The sequence below is a fragment of the Balaenoptera acutorostrata genome, chromosome 19 (assembly GCF_949987535.1).
Source record: "Balaenoptera acutorostrata chromosome 19, mBalAcu1.1, whole genome shotgun sequence".
Taxonomy (NCBI): domain Eukaryota; kingdom Metazoa; phylum Chordata; class Mammalia; order Artiodactyla; family Balaenopteridae; genus Balaenoptera; species Balaenoptera acutorostrata.
The window spans coordinates 34,711,967-34,737,471 of NC_080082.1; the positions used below are offsets into that span (position 1 = coordinate 34,711,967).

The 25,505-nt window shown below is 52.9% G+C and overlaps 1 protein-coding gene across 1 annotated transcript in view; it reads left to right on the forward strand.

Annotated features, from left to right (window-relative positions):
• The first annotated feature begins 13,978 nt into the window (after positions 1-13,978).
• Positions 13,979-25,505, forward strand: part of ZNF423 (zinc finger protein 423) — a 322,294-nt gene continuing 310,767 nt past the window's right edge. The window contains exon 1 of the mRNA XM_057535109.1: positions 13,979-14,342. Within this exon, the coding sequence (XP_057391092.1) occupies positions 14,303-14,342 (40 nt within the window). The 5' untranslated portion in view covers positions 13,979-14,302. The remainder of the gene's footprint in view (positions 14,343-25,505) is intronic.

Here is a 25,505-nt window from a genome sequence, read left to right on the forward strand (position 1 = left end):
TTGTGTGGGGGCATGGACCTTCGTCCCCTGGGGGAAGGAGGAGAAAGGAGGCAGCTAAGACCTTCTGCTCTTTGGGAGCGTTTAGGATGTGATTCCACTTGGCTTTGCCAAGGAGCTCTTCAAAAGTCCAGGTGAGGGACTTCCCTGGTGGTCCAGTGGTTAGGAATCCACCTTCCCATGCAGGGGACAGGGAGTTCGATCCCTGGTTGGGGAACTAAGATCCCACATGCCGCGGGACAGCTAAGACCGCGCACCGCAACTGAGCCCGCACGCTGCATCTAGAGAGAAGCCCGCGCTCCACAACTGAGACCTGACGCAGGAAAAAAAAAAATTCCAGGTGAAAAGTTCCCGTGACAGTGAGCTGAGAGGAATAAACAAATAGCCCAGTGTGAGAACCTGCACAGGTCCTCCTGTCAGGAGAACACACCAGGCTGCCCAGGTGACTGGGCCTGAGGGCTGCATAATGCAGTCTCCCAGGGCTGGTAGAGGCTGCTTCCTTCACTCAGTGTTTTCTGAAGTCCTACTGTGTGCTAGGTGCTGGTGATGTTGCCAAGAGTAAGATACAGGTCTTCCCCGGTGGAGCTCACAGCATTCTGGAACATAAATAATTATGATGCACTGAGATAAGTGCATGATCACAGGGCCCCTCGAAAAGGGTAAGGATACAGCCAGACATGTCACAGAAGAGGAAACCGAAACAGCCAAAAACACATGTAAAGAAGTTTGTATCTGGTCTAGTAAAAGAAATTTGACTCCTGGTCTAGAAAAATGCAAATGAGACGACATGAAATGCCTTTTTATGCCCATCAGATGAGCAAAATTAAAAATGGGTGGGGACTTCCCTGGTGGTCCAGTGGCTAAGACTCCATGCTCCCAATGGAGGGGGCTCAGGTTTGATCCCTGGTCAGGGAACTAGATCCCACATGCTACAACTAAAGATCCTGCAAGCGGCGACTAGGACCCGGCGCAGCCAAACAAACAAATAGATAAATATTTAAAAAAAAAATGGGTGATGTCACTTTGTTTTGGTTGATAAGGGGTTGGAGAGGGGAGGCAGGCTCCTACGTAGTTGGTGGAAACGTGAGTTGTTACAGGTTTTTTTTTTAATTAATTAATTTATTTTTGGCTGTGTTGGGTCTTCGTTTCTGTGCTAGGGCTTTCTCTAGTTGCGGGGAGCGGGGGCCACTCTTCTTCGCGGTGCATGGACCTCTCACTGTCGTGGCCTCTCTTGTTGCGGAGCACAGGCTCCAGGCGTGCAGGCTCAGTAGTTGTGGCTCATGGGCCCAGTTGCTCCGCGGCACGTGGGATCTTCCCAGACCAGGGCTTGAACCCGTGTCCCCTGCGTTGGCAGGCGGATTCTCAACCACTGCGCCACCAGGGAAGCCCGAGTTGTTACAGTTTTGAGGGAAAAGAAATTTGGCAATATATATTAAAATGTAAACAAAATAAAACAGAAAACATAGCCTCTGTCCAGCAACCATACTCCTGAGATTCCATCCTGGGACCTAAGGATAAATATACAAGGATACTTATGGAAATGTTTTTTGAAGTGATAAAAACCTGGAAACATTTACCTCCAAGAGGAAAGGTCAAATTGTGATACGTCTACACATATGATATTACGTGACCATGAAAAAGGCTTTATCCTAAGTGCCCTGGAGTGCTTCCATGATACATGGTCAAGTAAGGAGAGCCAGAGGTGCACAAATGTCCAATGTCTATAATGTGATGCACCTTTTAACACTAATACCAGCCCTGCCCCTTCCCGTTTAAGTACTTTTTGCTTGTATATGACCTGTGAACATGGAGAATCCTTCTGGAAGGCTACACACCAGCCATCTTTGGAAGTGGGGACTGGGAAAGAGATAGATAAGAAAGAGAAGTTAACTTGGTTAACAGCAAAACCAGGAGGGTATGCACTGCATAATGTTGACGGGAAATATGTGACCTAATGTTTATGTGGGATACTATTGTAAATCTGTGAGAGCAAATTTGTACATGGGCAATGAGAAGCTAATGTCACAGACAAAGGGAAACATTGCTTTAATCTTGGGTGGGTCTGTGGGTAATTTTCTTTCTGCATTCCTGCAGTTTCAATTATAGTGCTTCTTATTCAGTCTTTCAAAAATAGAGAAAGATCATGTAATAATAACATTATCCCCAGCTGCAAACTGGGCAGTTAATTCTGTCTGGGGGATGGGATGTTCAGGGGTTTGAACAGAGCTTCAGAAGAGAGATAAGATGGGACATCCTTCATTGTTGGGAAACTGGCTAAAAATTGAGCTGGTCAGGGAGTGAGAACAACTGTCTACCCACCCCACACATCCATTCCCTACTTCTGGGAGGGTAAAATTGCATTCTTTCCAAAAAGTAATTATTTTAGCGGCTAGGCTGTTCTAGGCTTGCCTTAGGCATTGGGGACAGGCAGCTAATGAGATACAAAAGTTCCCTGTCCTCACAGAGCTTCTAATCTAGTGGAAAAGACAGACATTAAACAAAACCAAATATACTGCTGTTGTTGTTGTTGTTATTATCTCACTGCTTCTATTCTGTGACTTTGCTGAAAGCCCAAGTGAGGCCAAGGACCTGCCCAAGAAGAGACACAGCATTTCTGGCTTTAGATTTCCCCATACCTTGGGATTAGCTTGACAGATACATTTGCATGAGGAAGGTCCCCAAAAGGCGTGTGTGTTTTCTGTGCATGTTTCTGGATGTTGAAAGACACCTAAGTGCAAGAGCCAGCGTCTACCACCTGACCTGGTGGACGGGCTTCCATGACAGGTGAGCCCTGCATCATGCCTGGAGATACAAACCTGCCTGATTCGATGCCTGTCATCCCCAAGGTGACCTAAGATCCCTCCCTTTCAACTCCCAGATGCCCTACTGGCTGTCTCTGCTCACTCTCTGCAGGGGCCCAACAAGCACCCGGTGGCCCCTGTGGAGCGGGCAGGGTAGCTGACCACCCAGGGCCCTGCAGCCCTCACCCCGGGAGGTGGGCACAGGCTGGCTCCTTCCCTCTTGCCAGGAGCTTTGGCTTTGCAGCCCCTCCCTCTGAAAGCACCCCTTCCTTTCTGCACCCACTCTTCCAAGGAAAGCAGCACGTAAACAGGGAGGCAGGGCCAGGGAGGGGCAAGAGAGGGCAGAACTTTGGCCTTGAGCTTCAGATGGCATCCCTGTAAAATGCAACCCTTGCCACCTCCACTGCCTGTTCACGGGGCCCTTCCCCCAGGGTCAAATGGCGATTGAAGTGTTCAAGATACAATATTTCAGTTAAAGGCCCTGGAGCTTTGCTCCTGAAGTGGAAATACCTATATATTGGAAGCTTGTCCAGCCCTGCTGGTTACCCAGGGAGCCCCCTTGACCATGTAGCAGCATTTTTAAATAGGAGGGGCTTGGGTCTAGTTGGAGAGGGTAGAGGGTACCTAGGACATTTGACTTGAAGCTACATTTGAGCAAGATTGAAAAAACATCACTTGTCCCTATCAAAGATAGTCCACCCCACCCCCAAATGTGGTAAATTTTTAACAAGTATTGGGGGCCTATGGGTATCTGCTATATTATTTTCTGCTTGTTTGAAATCTTCCCTAGTTAAAAATTAGAAATTAAAACAAAAGAATTTGGGAGTTGATGGAGATTTGGGGGAAGGATATCCCTCTCCACAAACTTGACACCTGATACAATTGTCTGGGGTTCCCAAATACCATCTTTATCTCTATATCTGCCTATCTATGTCTTTTTAAACCATCAATCTAAAATCAATACATCAACACTATGCTTCAGGCAAGGTGTAGAAACTGAAATTAACTGACTGGGTGGGGGAAAATTTCCAGCTTTGGAGGGACGTCCACCTTAATTTCCATCCTGGCTCCATCCCTGAAGGTCCATGTGACCTTAGACCAGTGAGTGACACAGCCTCTGGGAGCCTCTGTTCTCACCTGTAAAATGGAGATAATCACAGCGCGTGGGCATCAGCTTAGGCGCTGTAGGAAGAGCTCTCTGCAGGATGTCGGGCTGGGCCTTGGGGATGGGGCACTGGGTAGAAAGGTGCGGAAGAGGGGGAGCTTATTCCTGCCTCAGGCCGAGGGGAGCGTGGTTCTGCGCCCCCCACTGCCCCACTCCTTTGACCTGAGGCCGAGTTTCTGGGAAATCCTTGTGGTTTGGAGGGCAAAGGAGGAGGACAGTTTGTTTGCAGGTCTGTTGGATTTTTGAAGGTGGGTTGGCACCCCAACCTGTCCCGGGAGGCAGGTTATGCACGGGCCGTGGTGAGGAGGTGGGGAGCTGAGCGCTGCGGGCTCCAGGGCCCCACCTTGGGATGGAGCATGAGCTAAGGGTACGGGACCAGGGCTCCCTCTTGCTTGTGCACCACCTCTGCCTCCGTGGTACCCCAGGCAGGCAGCAGGGGGCCCGGGCTCTTCTGAGGATGAACCAGACCCACCAGGCTGGGGAGGTCGCTAACTATCCACCTGGGGCCCAATCCCACTTAAAAACATAATTAGAATACTTAAAACTCGTTGTCAACATTAGGGCACAAAAAGCTGCGTGGTAGCTTCTCACCTCTTTGCAAGGGTGTTCTCCTTGGAGCCCCTTTGGGTTCTCCAGTCTCCTGGCCTCATTTGCTTGGTCAGTTTTGCTCTGGAGACAACGGTTTGTGACATCTGCTACATGCCCACTGGGAGAACTGAGGAACTGGGTTGTGCTGCATCAGGCACTGGGTTAGACAGCCCACAATGATCAGTCTTCTTAACTCCCCTTGACTGGAAGTTCCAGTAGGCCAGAGACCTGTCTGCCTTGCCCAGCTGGATCCCCAGCATCTGGTCCAGAGCCTGTCACAGAGTAGACCCCAGAGGTTGCAAATACATTTTTGTTGGGTCGGTGAAGAAAACAAATCTTTACATTTACAGGTAAGCAGATAACTTTTTTGAGTACTCTCCTAAGTGCTTTACATATCGGCTCATTTAATTCTCACAGCAGCCCTACAAGGTAGGTACCAGCATAACTCCATTTTTTCACAGATGAGGAAACAGAGGCACAGAGAAATGAAATAACTTGCTGGGAGGCAGGGGAGTGCAGAGTCCAAAGCAGGTTGTCTGTTTTTGGGTTGTCCCAGGTCAGTCTGACTTATTACTAAAAGAAAGGACATCCCCACCCCATCTGGCAACCTCAGGATATTAAGGTCCCTCTCCTGACACCCCGCCACCCCTGCACCCCCGGAACATTTCTTTGCTACCTAATAGTGGAATTGGGAGCCTTGACTTCAAGAGTCAGCTCTGCCGTTAGTTGGCAATGTGACCTTGGGTAAGTCCCCCCAGACATCACTTTCCCCATCTTTCCAGCCGGGTGGTTGGACTAGATCATCTCATAGGGCCCTTCCAGGTCTGAAGCCCTGAATCCTGTGGCTGTTATAAGAGGGAGTCTGATCTTTCATTTTCTACCCTAACAAACAGGCTCTTCAGAAGTCCTTGGCTTGGCTGGATGGCAGCTCTGCTCCCCGGGGCAGGAGAAGGTTTGGAGTGCTGGCAGAAACTTCCCGAATCCTCCCCTTGCTCCTGCTGTGGCCTTGGCTCTGGACAGGGGCTCCAGGGCCTCTCCCAGTGGGTGCCGGAGGCTGGAGCCGCCTTTGTCTGCCGCAGGAGGCCAGCCAGGCGGCTGCGGCTGCGACCGGCCCCTGTCCAGGCCTGGGAGATGGTTTTTTTTCCCTGTGTGTTGCAGCTGGGACCGTTTATAATAGGAAAAAAAGAGAATGACCAGGCCAGCCGGCTGGAAAATAGACTTAAAAAGAAAAGGGCTAGGCTGTTCTTCTCCTGTGGAGGCTTTGGTTAAGCAGAAAGTTTTAGTTCCTTTCTGAAAGGCATTTGGGCTTTTGAAGTCCCCTGCGGGAGCTCCCTCTGGCCCCTGGGAAGCCAGGCCCTGGCATGTCCCAATGTGCATGACCAGGATGGGGCCAGGGGCACTCAGAGGAGGCAGCAGCAGGCTCTGGGAAATACTACCCCAGGCTTGGTCCACTGGGGTCCGAGCCCGGCCTCCCTCTGTTCCCAGCCTAAGACCCACCACCTCTCGTTGGTGCCCTTTCACCTGAATTTCCTCTGCTCCCTCTGGCTTCGATGGCTGGCCTGGTGCTGGTGGGCCCAGAGGATGGGAGTAAACCCAGATCTGCTTCTTCATTTAGTCAGAGAACCAGAGAGATTTCACAAATGGGGAGACTGAGGCAGACAGAGGGTTCGTCTGAGGCCACTCAGAGAACCTAAACTTATTGAGTGGCTGTTGTGTGTGCTTTGCCTATGAATATTAACAATAGCTGACGTTTATTAAGCACGTACAGTATGGAAGGACCTGGTAACGAATCCAGGGAACTGGCAGATAAGAGAGAGCCCCTCTCAGGGAAGCTGCCTGACCAGCTCTCTTTTCTTGCCTTCGCTGGGCCTTGCCAATGGGCTCTCCTCCCCGTCATCCCACCCCTCAGCAGGGTCACAGCCATACCACTCACTGAAGGACCACAATCAAAACATAGCATTTATCAAGCATCTACTGTGTCCCAAGTGCTGTGTGTCAGGCGTGTGACAGCATTGCTCATTTCATGCCCTACACACATGACTGAGGCAAGTCAACGGCGAGATTACCCTATGGCTCCCAACCGCCTATGCCATTGGCATTATTCTCCTCATTTTATAAATGAGGTTGCTTTGCCCTGGGATTCAAATCAAGGCCTGTCTGGCTTGAGAGGCTGAGCCCTTTTCCCTGAGACTGGCCTCTGTGTTCTGCGGTGGCCCAGTCTGTCTAGAGTCTGCCTCTGGCTTCTTGGGTCAGCTTGCTTCTCCAGTCACCACCATTCACTGGGCATGAAGTGGGCACTGTGGCGTGAAGGGGATACTTGTCAAAACCTGGGGCTTTGCCCTGAAATAGCTTTCGACCTAGCTGGGTAGGCAAAGGTTTTTACCAGTTGGCCTCTGTTGTCCACCATATGAACCATGTGAAAATGGCTGATTGCACAGAGGTGTAGTGGGCACCTCCTCTGTATGCGGCACAGATTGACAGTTTTTCTCCCGATGCCCTGACTAAGTTCTGAGCATCTGCAGGGCACCAGAGATGTAATGGGGAGCAGGGCAGGCTTAGCCCAGATGACCTCACTTCCCGCTTACCTGCCTGTGGGCATTGGGTCCTCGACTGTATGTGCCAGCACAGGGACCCCACATGCCATGCTCTTCTGAAATAAATCTTCATGGCGTTTCTCTTAGGCCTTGTAGCTTCTGTTCATGATGGTGGGGGAATGGGAGGGGAAAGGGTATGTGCACAGGTAACAACCTAATATCACTTTTTTTTTTTTGCAAAATTATCTTAGTGAGTTTGGTCCTGCACACTCTTAGGTCTTTTTGGTAAATAATTGTGGTCACAAAAGAGGTTGGAGGTGGGTAAGTGTTTGCTATTCCCGCCTAAGCTCTCTACCAGGCGATGGTGAAGGCAAGTCTCTGGCCAAATTCTGCCTCACACTGAAAGTTGTGAAAGCAGGATCACCCCAAGGACAAAACAGGTCCTACAACCAGTTTTGTCAGGTCAACGAAGCTCCGGCATTCTGTCCTTTAAGGGTATCTGACCACTTCCCATGTGAGAGATACACTCCAGACAAGCCCCATCACATTGCCAGGCAGGATTCTGTGTCCTCTGCTGGGCACCATGCAGTCAGAAATCATACCTGATGGCTGGACACAGGACCCTGAAGGGACAGAGCCTGGGGGTGGTGGTGGGAAGGGGCTTGCCCTAAGGGACAGGTTACCCCACCCTCACCAAATTTACACTCCCTGTGCAGGCAAGGTGGGGAGTGTCTCTAGATCATTTTGCTCAACTGTACCTTAAATGCCTTTAATTACACCAGTGAGTGCCCATTTCTAAATCTATCACTTTTTTTGGATATCCTGTTTGCTAATTAGCAAAACATTGGTGGCCATTGGAGCTACCGATGGCCAAAGGCCTTGTGACCAGTTCCGAAATGTGCCCCTGCCTGATATGACCATTCCTAGTTCAAGCTTAGAAAACTGGGCATCTATCACATTCATTATACACTGGCTTCCTTTTTTCTTTCAAACATTGTAAAAGAAGCATTTTAAGAGTGACCCCAGGTCTGTGTGTGCCGCACCCTGGGGCACCCGGAGGTGGTCTGGGTGGAGGCCTCAGGGCCAGGTCAGGAGTTTCAAGCTTTCTGAGGGTGTGAGTCCCCCGGGACCCTCCTGCCAAGTTGGTTTCTTTGCTGCCTTGTGGGTGTTCCCTGCAAAGACTGCTGATGCTTGAAGAATTAAATAATTATAATAATGATGATAAAATAGAAATGGCTTTCCCAGCTGAACAGAAACTGGAGAAGACAAGGAGGTTCCCACACCCGACTTATTGTTTTTGGCACTGTACTCCCACAGCTCCAGGGACGCAGATGTCTGGGCCTGCCGCTGGCCTCTTTGAGTTGCGGTCATGGGACCCTTGGGGAATTGCAGGAGCATCTGTAGGGATTTCCCTCCCCAAAACACCAGGCTGAGAACTACGAGCAGAGAAAGGGACCCTCTTCTATCTTGACTTACCCTGTTCTGAAGTCTCAGGAGTTTCAAGACCAAGCCATAGGAAAGGAATCCTCAATGCTGCAAAGACCTCTGTGGAGGCAGGAAGACCTGGATGGTGGGTGGTGGCCAGTTATCTCCTGACAGGTTCAACCACAGGGCACAGCCATTGCTTCCTGAGTACCCCCAGGACAGGAGTGTCCAGGAAAACCTGGATTCCACCACTAGATGGATCATTACAATAAACCAAAAACGCAAAAGAGCAAAAGGAAAAATCAAGTCCTCTCGAACACAGAGCCTTCTCAATAGACCTAAAGCTGCTAGAAAACTTCTAGAAAGCAGCAGCCCAGGGAAGGAGGGACTTGTCAGTGCAAGGAGGGGATTTGCAATTGTGTGATTGGCATCTCCCTCTAGAAATACTTTTGACCTTGAAGGGTGGTGAAAGGGAGAGACAGGAAGGAAGGAAGTGAAGGTCTGATAATGGCTGTCAGGCCTCGTGGCCTTGCTCTGGGCCAGACCGGCAGCACTTAACTAACGTGGAATCCTCAGGACAACCCCGTGAGATGCATGTTCTCTGCGCTCCCATTTTGCAGATGAGAAATTGGACTCACAGAGTCCCTTCCCGAGGTTCTCCAGTGAGGCAATGAGGGAGGCTGGACTGGGAGATGGATCAGATTGGCTTCTAAGCCTGGTGACCTCCTTGGGCCCTTTGCTCGGAACTGTGACAACTTCCCCTCGGAATCACCCAGCTCCTTTCCCCCTCAGGCCCTTTCCGCACACTGTTCACCTCGCCAGGAACTCTGTTCTTTGTCCTATTCCCCGATTCTTTCCTTCTCCTTCAGGCGCTCAGCCAGACCACCACTGTGACCCTCTGTTGTTTGGCCTCATTTACACTATACTTTTCCTTCTCAGGATTGTTCAAAACGGTAATTAAATAATTATTTATGTGGCCATTTATTAAAAGTCAGCCTCCCCACCAGAGAACAAGCCCCAGCAAGGAGGGACTGTGGTCCTTCTTGTTCATTGTCTTCCCCTCAGTTTGGGCACACAGTAGGCACACAATGAATAAATGAAGGTTGAATAAACAAATAACAAAGGAATGAACTTATTTCCTGGGGGAAATTGGGGGTTCATCTTCCCTCCCTGAAATGACTGTTTCTTATAAGCTGATGCAAATTTCCCCAGTGGAGAGTGTGACTCTCAAGTTATTAAAACGGTAAACAAAGATCACAAATTCCAAATTGTATATATTCAAGTGTCATTTAAAGTAAGCGTGTGTGTGCACGTGTCAGGGGAGAAGACGGTCATTTGGTCACTTCCTGTAAAGCACCTCTTGAACAACTCTCGAGACTTTTCGGGGATACTAGTTTAGAGGTCACAAAAGGAACCTTATCTCACTTTACTTCATTGTCCTACCTTGTTATCTGCCACCTACAGCACCGGACAGCTCTGGATGATGCCTGCTTCTTTTTGAAACTCAAAGGAACCTCACTTGCTGTGTGTCTGGGGATATACATCATTAGGAGCAAGCAGAATATGATGGGAAAAGGCAACACCTTATGTGAGAGGTGCCCTGCTCTCCCGTGAAGTTGTGACTCGAAAGGAAGATGCTCATTTATGTGAGCAAGGTCTTATTTGCTTTCAAAAACATTAACTTGTAATTTCTCTTGCATTTATGATGGTGGCTCTCTACAATTTACAAAGGGTTTTTCCAGCCTCTCCTCTGGGTAGGGCAGGAGCAGCTGTCCCCTTTGCAGATGAGGAAGAAGAGGCCACCGGGGGACTCTCTCATGGCGGGAGGGACCCAGACTCTTGGATCCCCTGCCGGAAGTAGGCAGGTGGGATACAAAGCATCACCTGAAAATGTCCTTTTTCTGGTCTCAGGTCGCCAGGCTGGTGACAAGCAAAGCCCACGTGGCAGGCAGCTAGCCCTGCCCTCACCCAGTGCCCCTTGAGACCCTTTCAGTAGGAGCTACCGGATTTTTGCTGCTCTGGAATTTTCCTTAAAACAGCATATTTCTGGAAGGAGTTAAAAATGAAACAAGCTTCTGAGAAAGCTGGCCGGGCCGAGGCAGGGACGAGGTCGAGCTCCCTCCGCACCCTGACTGCCACAGAACTGGGAGACGGCAGCCAGGTCTTTGGTGGGGGGGGGGGGGCGGGGGGAAGGGGGGCGTTGGGACGCGAACGTGTACAACGGCGACACTCGGGACGGGGTCCAAAAAACTTTGTGCCCTTCTCCCGGACCCCCAGCCCTTGTGGATTAGTTCCCTTGTGGATAGACTATCGCCTGCCCCCCCCATCCTGTTACCCCCTCCTCTGGCCTCTGGGCCTTCCGCAGTTCCTAAGGGTGGAGAAAGGGCAGCGCTGCGGGTCTCCAACCAGCCCTCCGGCCCGGTGACCCCTCGTATCCTCCAGCAACCCCTTCCCCACCGTGCTCCTTTTGTCCGCCCCCTCTCTCTCCCGGCTCCCCGGCTGGGCCCGATCCGCAGTCTCCAGCCCCCCAGACAGCCTGGGAGGGCGAGCCGGGCTCTGTTCTCCGTCCCCTCCCCCTAGGAGAGGCAGCCCGCGGCGGGGGCACCCCGGAGCCGAGGCCAATCGCCCCCCTCCCCCAGCGTGTGCCATCTGCCGCCTGTCAGCCTCTCTCCGCGGGCCGCGATCCCAGGCGCCGGCGGGGGTGGGGAGCTGCTGATTCGGCCCCTCCTTCCTGGCTCCTTCCCAGGTGCCTTGCGGCCTCTGCCCTCGCTTTGGCCCTTGGCACCCCTTCTCATCCTCACCCCGGCTATCCCTGAGCTGCGGGAGGCGGCTCCCATTTCCCTCCGGGAAGGCCGAGACGTTGGATCCTCTCGGACGCGGGAGCTGGGGAGGGCGGTGACCCGGGGGGTGGCGGCCCTAATGGGGGGAGGAGGCGGCTCTCAGGGCCTGAGTCCCAGTTAGAGGAAGTCTCTGTCCTAGTCCTGGCTCCTCTAGGGATACTCGCTCTTGGTCTCCAGGTGGCAGGGTATATGCCTCGGCGGCGTCGCGTTTCGCTGGTCTCCCGACTCTACTTCGGAGACGGCCTTGAGAGCGCTAGCTTGGTCTTCTCCCCGGACCCTGCCTCAAGGCCTATCCCTGCTCCCCAGCCGCGGCGGGTGGTGGTGGGGGGGTGCGGCCGGGGGCGGAGGTGGCATCTACCTCTGCTATCAGCCCAGCACGGGGTCGGAACTCGGAGGCCCGGAGAGGCGAGCAGGGCCGAGTGGGACCGCGAAGCTAGCCGAGGGGGGCGCGGGCCGGGCTGGCGGGTGGGCTGGGAAACGGCGGGGCGCAGGCGCCCTGCTTGGGGCGGGCGCCGTTGCCCGGCTGGCCCCGGCGCGTCTCTCGGCGGGCAGCAGGTTTTTCCGTGAAAGGTTGCCCTGGGTAACTCGTCTCCGAGGGGACACAGCCCTCCCCTCTCCAAGTGGCAACTTATCGATCCGTGAGATTGATAACCCCCAGCGCCGCGCCGCGCACCCGCTCCGCTCTCCCAGCTCTGGGGCTAGCCGGCCCAAGGTGGCGCCACTTGCCCAGGGAAGGGAGGGGTGGGCGGGCGATGTCGGGTCCTTTTCCCCACTCTGGACCTGGCCTCCTGCAGCTGGTGGGGGATGGGGAGGCAAAGGAACTGTTTAGGGGAGCCGCCTGGGGAAGAGTTGTCCTAAGTCTGAGCCCTTCGCCTGCCGGCTCCGAGACCCAAGCCTCAACTGGTTCAAGCGCTGCAAGGACCCGAGGCGCCCCCTGGTGGCTGGGGCAAAACTTTGTGTCAAGTAGGAGCTGGTTTATATGTCAGTCGTGGGGGGAGGCGGTGCTACTGCAATATTTGGGGGCTAGGGTGTTTCTTTTATAGTCTTAGCTAAGAAGCGTGCAACCAGGCGCGGGAACCCCACAGATTCAGGTGTTGGGGGCGAACAGATTTAGCCCAGACGTGGAAGAGTTTCTGGATGTGGGGCAGGAATGGTCTTCAAACACGGACCGCTGGGCAGAATCCGAGAGGGAAAACCCAGGTTCAGGGATATGCATATGTGTGGGGCATAATTTGCGGAGGTGGCAGTGCCCGGGCAATTCACCGCAGTTTGTCCCCCTCCCCCCAATCCCCTCACTTTTTGCAGTTTGTGATGCAAATGTACCTTGGCGAGCTCGACAGTACGCGTGGCCCCTGTGTCTGTTCCCTCCTCCCGTCCCCGGGGCCGTCAGCGCCGGAATCGGGGCCCCGCGTGCGGGTGCGGTGCCCGCGCCCGCGCCGTGCCTGCCGCCGTGGTCCGGGTTTTGCGGGCGGCCGGAGCTGTATTTCCAGCGCTGTCCATCGCTCGGTGCTGTTGGCCCTCTCTCCGTCTGATCCGAGCCGGAGCAGTGCGGGGCGCCCCACGGGATCAGAGCGCTCCCCCGCCGGGACTCCGCTCCTCACATCCTCCTGCTGGGACCCGGCTACATTTCCAGCCAAGCCTGGCTTTATTATGTGTCTCTGCAGTGCAGCCCCAGCAGCCGGATCGGGAGGAGGAGAGCCAGCGACCACAAAGAAGACAGGAGCGCAAGGGAGGCTGGCGGGCGGGCCGGCGCCGGCTGGAGCGCGGAGGAGCCGGGGCGCAGCCGCCGCCGCCGCTGCCCGGGAGGACGGGAGCCCGGCCGCCGCCTGCTCGTCCTCCTCCTCCGCCGCCGCGGCCGCCGCCTCCCCCCTCTCCGAGCCCCTGGCCCATGGAGGCAGCTAGCGGGGCCGGCGAATTGGCACCGGCCTGGGGATCCGCTGCGCGCCGCGCGCTGAGCACCGTAGCCCGAGGGCAGGCAGCGGCGGCCCGGCGCACGGGCTGAGCGATGCCCGGGGCACGGGCGCGCCTGCCCGCCGCCGCCTGAGCGCCCCCGCGCGCCCCTTCCTCCTCCGGGGGGCCGGCGCCGGACCGAGCCGAGAGCCAGAGAAGGGGGCGTGAGCCAGGGGCCCCGAGCTGCGGCTTCCGAGCGGCTGCGGCCGTTTCGAGCCCCCCAAGTAGGCTGAGTTGAGGGATACCCTTCCCCATCCATCATAATTTCCAAACCAGGCGTTTGGGCATTTAAAAACCATTAATATTTATTATTATTTTTTGTGCGGCAGGGGGTAATTTGAAAGCTTTTTTTTTTTTCCGAGGGGTGCTGAGCTTCCGCACTCCCGACCGCCTCCCGGTCTCCTCCCCCCCGAGACCCCCTCGACTCCAGCCCCGTCCCCCCTCCTCAGATGGGTTCATTGTGAGCTCCGCACCGGGTGGCGTAGCCGGACGCCTGCAAACTTTGCACAAAAATCCGGCAAGGGGCGGAGGAGGAGAAGGAGGAGGAGGGTGAGGGTGGCGGTGGGGTGGGGGAGGGAGGGAGGGGGCCGCAGGGGCCGGGGGCCGGCGGGGGGTGGGGAGGAGGAGGGGGGCGGCTTTTTTTTTTTTTTTTTTTTTTTTTTTGCATAACTCGGCTCGGTCGAGTGGCCTCCGGACTCCCCGCGCCGCTGGGACCGCCGCTGGGACCGAGAGCCCCCGGCTGCCGCATTGCAACAGGCAGGGCCCCGGCGCGCCCCCCGGGCCTCCCCCCGCCCCGGAGCGGCCTCGGCCGGCCCGGGCCGCCCCCCCAAGGGAGGCCGCCCCGGACCTGCGATCCGCTCCCCACAGCTGCCGACCCGGCTGCAAAAAAAAAAGTTTCCGAGAGGCAGGAGGAGGAGAAGGGGGAGAAGGGTAGCCCGGAGCGGCGGGGGGCGGCGGGGGGAGCCGGCTGCGGAGGGCGACGAAGCGCCGGGAGCCCCGGACATGTCCAGGCGGAAGCAGGCGAAGCCGCGCTCGGTGAAAGGTGAGCGAGCGAGGCCCGGCGGAGGCGCGAGCGAGCGAGCGAGGAGGGAGGGAGCGAGGGAGGAGGGACCGGCGAGCGGGCGGGCGGCCTGGGACCCGAGCGAGCGAGCGGAGAGGAGGAGGAGGAGGAGGCGGAGGAGGCGGAGGCGGAGGAGGAGGAAGAGGAGGGGGAGGAGGAAGCCGCGAGCCGGAGGCGGAGGCAGTGGAGGTGGAGGGGGCACAGCGCGGACACCGTACCCACCCGGACCCTCTCCGGGCCCGGCGCCGCCGCCCGCGGGGGACCCGGGCCTGGGGGCGCCGCTGAGGGGCCCTCGCTGCTCCCTCTTTGCGGGCCCCGGGCCCACGTGGCCAATCAAGGGGTGCGGGCCCGACTTGGCGGGGATTGCGAATCTCGGCGGCGGCGGCGGCGGCGGGCGGGCGGCGGGAGGAAGGAAGAGGCGGTGAGGACGGGCGCCCAGGAGGCCGGTAGCTCCGAGGCCGCTCTTGCTGGGCCCCGGGCCTTGCCGCCTTTCCTCGGTCCACGCCTTGTCGCCCCGGGACGCCGAGGGCGGCGGGCGTTGCTTGCGCGCGCCTCGGGCCCCGGCCCTGGCCGCCGGGCGCCCCCTCCCCGCCCCCTGCCCAGGCCGCCCTCCCGGCACGGGCCCCCACACTTCCTGCCTCCTCCACCGAGGCCAACCGGGCCGGGAGCCTCCGTCAGGAGTTCATTGTCTGCGCAGCGCCGGCGGGACGCGGGTCCCCAGGGGAGCGCAGCGGCTGCCTTGCGCGCCCCTCCGCGGAGAGCTCCCGCGACCCGACCCCGGGCACCCACACCCTCGTCACCTAGGCCGGCTTCCCGTTTCGGGTCCCCGGAGTGCACACGTTTGTGAGGACACACCGCCCCACATCCCCCTCTTCTTGTCCTTGCCTTGCATTCTATTTCTACCGAGCGCCCGCGGCCTGAGTGGGCCCCTGGAGAGCAGAGGCCCCGGGGAGATGCCGCATGAAGGCAACTGAGCCCCTCCCCTGTCCTTCTCTCCCCACCCGCTGCCCTCTCCTGGCCTCGTCTGCTGCTTTGTCCCCACTGCAGTCCCCCCCGGGTGGGTGCCCGGCCTCCCCCCTCCCCCGCGCTGGGAGATGACAGAGGAGGGACAGGATGAGAGCCGCTACGTCTCTGGAGCCAAAAGTCCCGAGGCCCTTGTCCTCTCCCAATTCCCTTGATGACCTCTGGCCCGAGCCCAGTTCTGCTCTGAAAAGTTCATTTCCTGGAGGCCTGCGCGGGAAGGCGCAGGGGCCCCTGCTCCCTTCCTGCCAGCCTTGCTCCTGGCTGGAATGGCTGGGACTGCATCTGGCAAGGAGGGTCTTGAGACACCCGCCATTGCTTTCCTTCCAAAGTCCCAGGAGATCGCGGGCACTCGGCTCAACAGAGATTCTCCCTGTCATCTTAGAAGCGGACCAACTCAGTCCAAACTCAGCAGCCTGCCTGCTCCCTTTCCTCTTTTTCCTTGAGATAAGTTGGTCTTGTTCCCCTCACCCTGGCAGGCATCCCGGTCCTGGATAGACTGACCTATTCCACAGAACTGGAGGGTCTAGAGGGTGTTCTGGTTGAAACCAAAATGGAGACCTCAATAAGGGGATAGGAAAACGCTAGATGTTTGTCCTTTTGCTGAATAGAAGGGTTCTCGGTTTGAAATAATATTTGATTTCTTTTCTCTTTCCCTGGTTCACTGCTCACTCCTTCAAGGGCCACTTAAGGTGGCCCAGAGGAAAATGTACAATTGGAGTCTCTGGTTGGAAAAACAGTTTTATCTAACTTGGGCAGTTGATTTTGAGTTAAATCTACGTATAGAAGCAGATTTTTCATAGAGGAAGATGCAGAGCTTACCTACCTCTAACCTGAACCCATGCCTCCATACCTCTTTATTTTAGAAGGCGAGGCACAGAAAGCAAAGGTAGAGCAATTTGCCGGGAACAGATGGGTGGGTGTTTCAGAGTTGCTGGAACCTAATTCTAAAACTACTCTGTGTATCTCTGAGAAAGACTCAAGAATCAGTCTTCAACCTTTCATGGAATGAACTTGGACATGATTTTTAATGAATGTCTCTCTCTCTCTCAATGTGTATATGTACATGTATAGCAGAGAATTCAAGCTAATTGATGGGGGGAAGACAGCAAACTGGGAACAAGACTAGTGTAGGCATTTTGAGAAGCGTTATAAATATCAACCACACAGCGCCTTTCGGCCCTTGGAGTGTGAGATCCTCTGTTTCTTCTCGTGATTCTTTGCATTTTCCAAAAGCAGCTCCAGCCCTTGTCTCTCACCATTTTGCCATTTATTCAGTTTACTGGGGTGAACAGGGTGGAGATGCCCCCACTTGTGGGGGAGGAATTAAGAGAGAAGATAATTTGAATAGATAAGAGTTACAGCAGGTGATGGATTTATTGCTTTTCAAGAACTGCCTCCCTTCCCCCCCCTTCTCAAGCAATATTCAGAAGTGTGTGCTTGAGTGTGGACAGCTCCGTACCAAGTGTTTAAAATGACAAGGTCTTCACCTTTAAAGATGCTTCTTAAGGAACAGTGGTACCTTTTAAATTTTATTTTATTTTATTTTGCCTCCACTGCTGTGTGTCAGGGCTAACGTAGAGGCATTGTGGACTTCCCCAGTCCGCACATTATATGCTGTGAAAGTTGCTTGTCTGTATAGTTCGTAATTGATCTAGCAAATGTGAAAGCCCAGAGCAGGAAGGAAAGACAGAAGTGTAACAATTTCTAATGGATGCTTAGAAAGTGTGATTTGAAAGCAGGGCATGACAGGTCTTAGTGGGGGCATCTCACTTCCCACTCACAGACACAACCTCCCTTCTGGAGTGGGGTCACTTGTCCCCTCTGGATGTTTGTCTTTCTCTGGAAAACCCAGCTCCCAGGGAGGACACCCAACAAATAGGGAAGGGTGCTAGGCAGTAGGGCAGCGGGGAGAATAGCCTCGTTGGTTGTCAGAAGCCTTGTGATTTTAAAAAAAAAGAACCACACACACCAAAAAAAATATCAGTGTTACAAAAGTCACATTTTCTGACCGATTTCTGCCTCCCGACACCATCCTCTCCCTTTCTGTTTCCTGGTGGTGTGGTGTGGCTGTTGTGAGATGATTTGTTCTCTTTGATAATCTCGGCCTCATTCTCCGGGGTTGTTCCCATCACATCTCACTGATGTTATTTTGGCCGATGATATCAGGTGGTTTGTTAACCTACTCCCTTTACCCACACTGCCTCCTCAGATCCACAAAACAGCCTCTCCATTTATATGGAAAATTAATACATCTTTTTCCCAGGCTCAGCTTAAAACTTTTGAATAATTGGTAATACTGTTGATTTCCTCCATCCAGCAACTGCCTGTTAATTACACTTCTTAATGTTAATTAGCACTCAGGCTGTGTCCATGGACCCGCCAACCACAACATTCCAAAACTACCCCCAGTGACTTTTCTGTGCTCCCCTCTCCTTCTCTGTCTTCCTCTCCTGCCAGCCCATAGCTCCTCCAAAGTCCATCTTATAAATTTGGTGGTCTAGGGACTTGGAAACAGTGTAGTTCGCCACTGCTCGTGTTTCCATGGAAATAATTGAGTTGTAATAAAAAGAGGCATTCTGAGGTTACAGGTTTCTTGATTCAGCTGAGACCACATACAGGTGTAAATTGTCCAGATTTGTTTGGCTAAATGTACATGATCTTGTAGGAAGGGCAAAACAAATCCTGTATAGGTTCTTTAGCTTTCTATGTGGATTGGGGCAGCTAACATTTAATCCTAACATTTAATCCCCCCTTCCTCAATTAAGTCACCAACTCCCAGCTTTGGGAGGACCTGTCTCACTCTAGAAAACATCCTTTATGTCTAGTAATTACTGTTTAGATTCTTCCACTTGTTTCCTTGCAAAAACTTAATAAGCAATAAGATAACTATGTGTCTTGGACAGGAGGACCCTGCTAAACGTTTAGCCAAAAGGTGCTGAGTGTGCATTGCACGAAAGGTGCAAAATGCTGGTGACTTTACAGTCATGAAGTAATTGCGTAGAACCATCCTGGCACTGTTGTGGCCTGCTACAGCATGTTAACAGAGGAGGGGGAGGGGGAGGGGGGGAGGGGGAGCAGGAGGAGGAGGAGGAGGAAAGTGGAGTGCAGCATCTGATACAGCGTTCCTAGCTGGAGACTAAAACTGCAGGTCTGGTTCAGTCTAATAGAAAGTTGCAATAATTGCTATATCGGTAGCCAACTCTTAAGCTGGTGGCTGTGGAATTCTTCCCCTGATGTAGGATTTAATAGTCTGGCAATTAGATGCATTGATTTCTCTTAACTGTTCATTTGGATGTGTAAACGAAAGAAACCTGCCACCAATGGAGACGGGCCGCCTGGCTCTTGGAACAAGGCTGATTTAGGAGGTGGTGGTAGGAGAATGGATTTTTCAAGGCAGTGTTGGGGCCAGTTCCCTCTTCTTTTAAAATTTCAGCCCATTTTGCAGTAAAATGAACAGCACCTGTTTTTCAGATACTGTTTAAAAATAAACAACGGTGTCCAGTTCTGTCTGAAAAGTAAAAACATCCTCTTCTGCAGATGTGTATAGAGTAACATTTCTGTCTTTGAGTGACGGGACTCACTTGCGTATTTTCGGCAGATGGTCTGTTAGGTACCAGAGGGAAAAGTCACAAAACACCTTGGCTCCGAGTTCCAGAGGGACCTCTTGCCAGAAATGGAGTTAGTTCTCTCTCCCCCTCCTAGAGGCCTGGGGTCACCTAGACCACAGTGGCTCTGTCAAGCCCTGAAGAGGTGTGGGGACATGGTATCTTGGACCCCTTGGCAGCTGGTGGGCTATGTGACTTCAGTGGCTTGGAGAGAGGGTAGGTTGCAAACGTTAGCACCTCTTAACTCCCTGCTCCTGGACCTGCAGGTTTCTGTAAGCGTCACTAACTTTTGACATGCAGGCATCTAAAACTGTCTTGCTGGTAAGCAAGCAGAGGAAGGCTAGCTTTCCTGTTGGTCCTATCTTTTTTTTTTTTAACGGAGGTGGATGGGTGGGTTTAGTTAACTCTTCGTTTGCCCGAGGTTAAAATGGACTTACCTTTCCTGGACATCGTCCATGGTACACTGGTATTTGCAAAGAATATTATCTTCACGTCTCAAAAATGTTTGCAATAGATATCAGGGTTCCTTTCTTATCTGAGGGTCCAGGGTAATTACAACAGAATGCCTTGAAAACTGTTTGTGGGCTCCCCGTTACTGTGGGTAGCTGGGGAAGACCTTGATACACCTTGGTTAGTGAATTTGACAGTTTCTGCAAATTCCTGCATGTTAGTCGGTAATCAGAGTAGTTTTGCACCCAAAATGGACTAATTAAGCCTGGATTGGTTATATCCCGATTGAAGTTTTCGGCGCCGTCAGCTCCCTCTGACTGTGGGAGAGGTAGGGTGGAGTGGAGCGGGGGAAATGCTGGCGGAAACTTTTGATACATCGCTTACCTGCCGGGGATCAGTGGCAGCCAACGATTGGGGTTGTACACTCAGTAAATAAAAATACTTTACCTCTTTCAAGGAGCGCCAATTAGCTGATTGCTCGGTGTGGCTGTCTTTAAGGAGAACGCTGTTTTACCTATCTTCTTTTACAAAGGTTTGATTTTTAATGTCTTGTGAAAAGGATTCTCTTTGTCTTGATTGCTGTCAGGAATAAAAGCATGATGGTAATATCCCTTTGAAAGCTATTGTATTGTCAGCCCTGGCTGACAGCGGGAGGGCCTCCCAGTGTTATAGATTAGTGCTGTGAAAACACTGACATTTTCTTTGTTACATTGCTGTTGTTCTACTTGCAAAGTCAATTACACAATGTCAGAGCTCAGTTACAAGTTGACTTTGTGGAACTAGCAATGTCTTTTCATTCTCTTCTTAAAGATATAATTTTCCTTTGTTGTTGTTGTTGTTTTGTTTTCTTTCTCTCTCTTTTTGACCTGCTTCCCTCTGGTGACCACCCCCTCTGCCCCCTAAGAGTCGGAACGTGTTAGCTAGGCAAACACACTCTGGTTTCAGTCGTGGCAAGTCAGATTCAAAGACTGCTACATCATTATCTCTGAATTTTTCTGCTCATTCACATTTCAGTGGCTTCTTATTGATATAGTGACTACAGCAGCCAAGACACATAAAAAACCCATCAAATGAGATTACGGTGTTGATAATCTCTTATCAAGTGGGTTGCTCTGGATTTGGGGTCCTTAAGGTTGGCAAATTCCAGGTTTTCTTTCTTTTTTTTCCTGACCCCGGGCTGAACCAAGTTCCTGGGTTGATGGTACCCCCAGCAAATAGTTCTTTGCTGCAGAAGATTTGTAAGTATTCTGATCTCAGAGGCCAGACCTGGTGAGTTTTAGACTTAGAATCCTGGATGACATCATGGTAGGGATAGAAGAGTCTTGTAAGAGGACCTTGTAACCCACCCTTCTCCCACTGCAGACGGCCAATGCGAAATTATAAGGCTCTCCAAGGTACCTTTACTGGGTGCCCTTGAACTCAGGAGTGATTTTCATTCCTGTCTTAAGTGTGTGAAATCCTGCTGCCTAAGGGGAGGCAAGCTTGAAATGTCCAAAACTGAAAATGGTCAGGGTGGATGTTTTTATTTATGCCCCTCCCCCTCCATCCCTGCCTTCTCCAGGAAGAGAAAACCAGAAATTCCTTAGTTCTCTGAACCTGGCTGCCGAAGAGGCACCTGAGAGCGGACAGAACTCGGGGCAAGGAGACTGCTGCCACTGACTCCAGATGACAAGGACGCTTCAGGAAACTCCGGCCGAGGACACTAATTGTGGGCCCCCAAAGTTGTTCTTATGAACTGCCAGACAAGAGCCCGTGTTCGCCAGCAATTTGTCAGGACTAATTTTGTTTTTCTCCAATAATTGAAAATTAATGTCTTGAAGTGAAAGCAGATGTTCGTGCCATCTTCTGAATTGGGATATAAAATGGGGCTCTGTAGATGGGCTCACTAATTTAACAGTAATTTCCCTCTCGCAGCTAATGGGGGTGTTGGGCTGACGCTACCTGAGGCCGGGGTTGGGAGATGAGAGCATCGGCTGTACCAGTTGTGCTGTCTGAGGTGGCGGGAGCATTCGTTTTGGAGGGAGAGCATGGTAAATAAAAATATTTCCTGGGGCTATGAAACCTGGAGATTTCGTTAACTTGAATACTCATTCGTGCAAGAGATATTTATTGAGATGATTCAAGGCTTTATGCTGGAAAAGGTGAGGGAACCTTGGTTTGGGAAGAGAGTGGATTCCTACAGGTTAGAGGATCCTCGGCACTGGGTTCGTTACCTTCACCTGGAGTAAAGCTGGTTAAAATTGCAGATTCCTGGGTCCAGATCCTAGAGATACTCACCCAGCTGGTCTGGGGAGGGGTTCAGAACTCATTTTTTTCCCCTTTAAAAAAATTGAGGTAAGGTATACATAATGTAAAATTTACGATCTTAACCATTTTTAAGTGTCCGGTTCAGTGGCATTGAGTAAGTTCGCATAGTTGTGCAACCGTCACCACCGTGAGCTTTCATTTTTAGCCAACGCCCAGGTGGTGGTGGGTTGGGCGTGGTCTTAACCCATCATCCTCGGAGGAGGCCATCCAGTGCAAGGCCTCCATTTTCCAGGGAGAGATGAGAAACAGGGGCTCCGAAGATGAAGTGACTTGGAGAGCTGGTGATGCTTTTTTCCTTGCTCTGGTGAGAGAGGGGAGACTGGAGTGCCCGAAGCCCGGGCAGGGCAGATTAGGGCTCCATCAGGGCTGGTGGGCTGGGGGCTGGGCAGGAGGGGTGCTTAGGAGCTGTTGAGTGATCTGGTGGCCACTCTCAGGATGAGAACACTTGTTCTCTCTCCTTGGGGGCACCGTTCCTCTGGAGACTGAGACTGGCAGGTGTGAGGTTGCCCTGCCAGGACCCAGATAGCCCCTCTGACTTACCCAGCCCTGCACACTTCAGGCTGGTTTGTCTGGGATGGGGAAGGGGAGGGACAGCTGTTGTGAAATGGCCACTTCGTTGCCTTGATTTCCAGTCGCAGCTTGCCCACCACCTCTGGCCCGCAGGTCTGGGTGCTGCAGATGCTTATACTGTTCTCCTTGGAGGTGCCAGGTACCTTATTCTTCCCCGGTTTTTTTCTGAAATTGAAATTTGCCCTTTCGTTACCTGGGCATGAATTATTTTTTGCGGCGTTGTCATTCCCTATCCTGCTGTGAGGTTTATCTCTTCTGTTGATCCTAATTAAATAAAACATACTGTCCACCTAACTCCTGTTGCACTGAATTTTACCTGCCTGAGACAGAGTGATGGCCATCTGGGCTTGGTTAGGGAGCAGGGCATGGCTGGATAAGGGAGCTGGGATGGTAGTGGCTGTCACATCCTGGCTGGGTGTACCCCCTTGGCCTGGGGGGCTGCAGGACCTCATGGCCACCAGCAACATATAGCATATTTCTGGTTCCTGAACCTGAGATATTGCTTTGTCCCTAGCCCCATGGGGCTGCAGGTCTGAACTTGGGGAGGGGAAAGACAATCACCAGCTCCAGAGAGTCCCCAGGGAGAGGGTAAGGGAGGAGCGCAGGCTCCCAGGGCAGGGGGATGGAAAGAGGGGGCAGGCTCCTGTCGCCTGGGATGGAGGCTGCAGAGAGCGCTGGGTTCTCTGGGGAGCCGTGAGCAGAGCATGTGTTCTCAGTGCCTGGGACATCTCTGCAGGTGCCCTGTCCCCTCAGGGAGAGAGGGACCAGCTAGGGGCCTGGCACGCATGTTGGGAGGACTCTACTCTTTTTGCCTTTGAACTTCTCAGGATCCTGAAAATCCCATGTTGAAGAGAAACCTTGGAGGCCACTTCCTTCAGACTTCTTGGAGTGTGTTTATGGCATCCTTATCTGCATCCAGCCTGGACTCACACACTTTCTGTCTCAGGGAGCTCACGACCTCTGTGGTACACCTGTGCATTTTCAGTTTGAATTTCACGTGTTCTTCTTTCTGTGAAGCTGCCGTCTGCCTCCCGTAATTTAGGTGCATTGGTTCTGGGTCTGTCTCCTGGGGCAACGGGGAGTAACTCAAATCTCCAGTCCCCAGAGCAGCCCTGTTGAGAGTTGGCAAAACTGGCCTTGCTTTACTTGCCCAGGGGGAGGGTTTCTTTATATAGGATGCAGTCAGCCTGGTGGGCTTCCAGGACGCCACTCTCATTCGCAGATGGCCTTGACTTGGGCTTCTGGGTCCTTGTGTTTAAAAAGGATTTGGTAGGTGAATGAGTAAGTGTGTAAACTGTTGAGGGAATAAATGAATGGGTGGACAAGTGAATGAGTGAATAGTGAACAAATGATTGGTTAGTGACTGGATGAATTCCTAGATGAATGAGTCAGTGAGTGAGTGGGTGAACTGATAGGGAGCACCGATCATCTTTATGGGTGACTTGGGCTCACAGCTGACCAAGTCACTCTCTGGTGGTCTCTCCTGCCCCCCTTCCCCTCCCCCAGTCTCTATTCTGTTCAGGAGGTGGGACATGCTCTCTCTGGAGGACTGGGAGCCCTCATGCCCCTTGGGGTTGGGATGCTTTGCACCCATTCTCCCCCTTTATCCTCAGCCCAGATAGGGGCAGGGGTGCGTGTAGTACTGTCTGCTATGAGATCGTAGCTAGTTTATTGAAGCTACCGTGCCAAGCATTGTGCTGGATTGTAAAACATTGTTTTCAAATGATAAAAGCAATATGAGATTTTCATACTAACTTTCAGTAAAACAGAACTTTTAATTGACTAAAGGCCCTTCCTCTCACCCCTTCCTGCCACAATCCCGAGGGGGCTTCAAAGTGGACATATTTGACCCAGCTTGGTGCTGGCCAGGACTCTGCAGTCCAGCCTCCATTAAACGGCCTTCAGGATCTTCTGCATCTTTCAGGGATGGTTTGCCCTTCAATAGCACTAGGAGTGAGGGATGGGTTGGGAGAAGCAAGCAGGAAGGAGAAAAATGGGATGTGTTTGTGGGGAAAACTGCCAATAAAATAAAACTCAGTGTAAAAAAGAAAGACCCCCTACTCACTGAAGGTGAGGTCAACATTGATTTATTTCTCTGGAAGGGGAGGGTTGTGGTTTGGAGGAAGCATGCTCTGTGATCTTGGGCAGGACAGCTCCCACTGTGGGCCTCGGTTTTCCTGTCTATGAAATGGGATGGAACTGGTTGGGTTGGCTATCTGTCTTAGATGGTTTAAGATGTTAATTCCTGGAACATAGGAATGGGAAAGCACAAGATGCTTTGGCTTTAAAATAATACAGACTAGAAAGATATTGTCAGATATTTTCAAGATACTTTTTAAAGTGACAGGTCCGCAGAGCAAGAACTCCGAAGTGGCAGATGTGGGGGATCCGCCAGCAGGGCAGCTGGATCCTCCCTGGCTCCCACGGCCCTTTTGAGGATTGAGGGGAACATTGGATAAGAGATAACATGTCAAGGGCTTGACTGTGATGTCGGTATCTTTTCACATGTCTGACAGTTCAGCCTGAGGTGCCCCTGGCTGCCTTTGCCAAGCATCCTTGGAGCAAGCCCCCTGGTGCTCCTCTAATCCAGGGGCAACGTGGGCGGAGAATGTCCAGGTCCTACATATGCCCATCCAGAGCCACCATCATGGCCGGCCCTGATTGCGGGGAGGATATGGAGGGTTAGTGACCAAGCGCTCACCTATGCCAGGCCCTGCCTTCAGCTCCTCCCACCTGTCCCCCCATCAGTTCTCACAACAGCTCTCTGACTTATCTTCTGGGCCTCAGTTTCATGGATGCACAAACTGAGGCCCAGAAGTACCTTGCCCAAAGTCACACGGCTGGAGGGGGCAGAGCTGGGATTAGCCCAGGGCTTGTCCAACTCCAGAGCCTGGCTCAATAGCCATTCCCTTTACCTATAACAGCCCAAGGGGCCCAAAAAGATAACAGAGAAGCTCATGCTCTCTCCAGGGGCTGGAGGAGTGCCTGGACTCTGGGCTAGGAGAGAGGGTCACAGGTGAAGGCACAGGAGGTCTGTCCTGCTCCCCACCCATCTGTGTTCTCCTTTTGGGCTGTCCATATCCGCATCTTAAAAAAAACGATTTACACATCTTAAAAAATAATTTAATCTCTCCCCCTTCTCCCCCAGGGACGAGCACTGTTATCCGCAGTTATTTTCCTCCCAGACCTC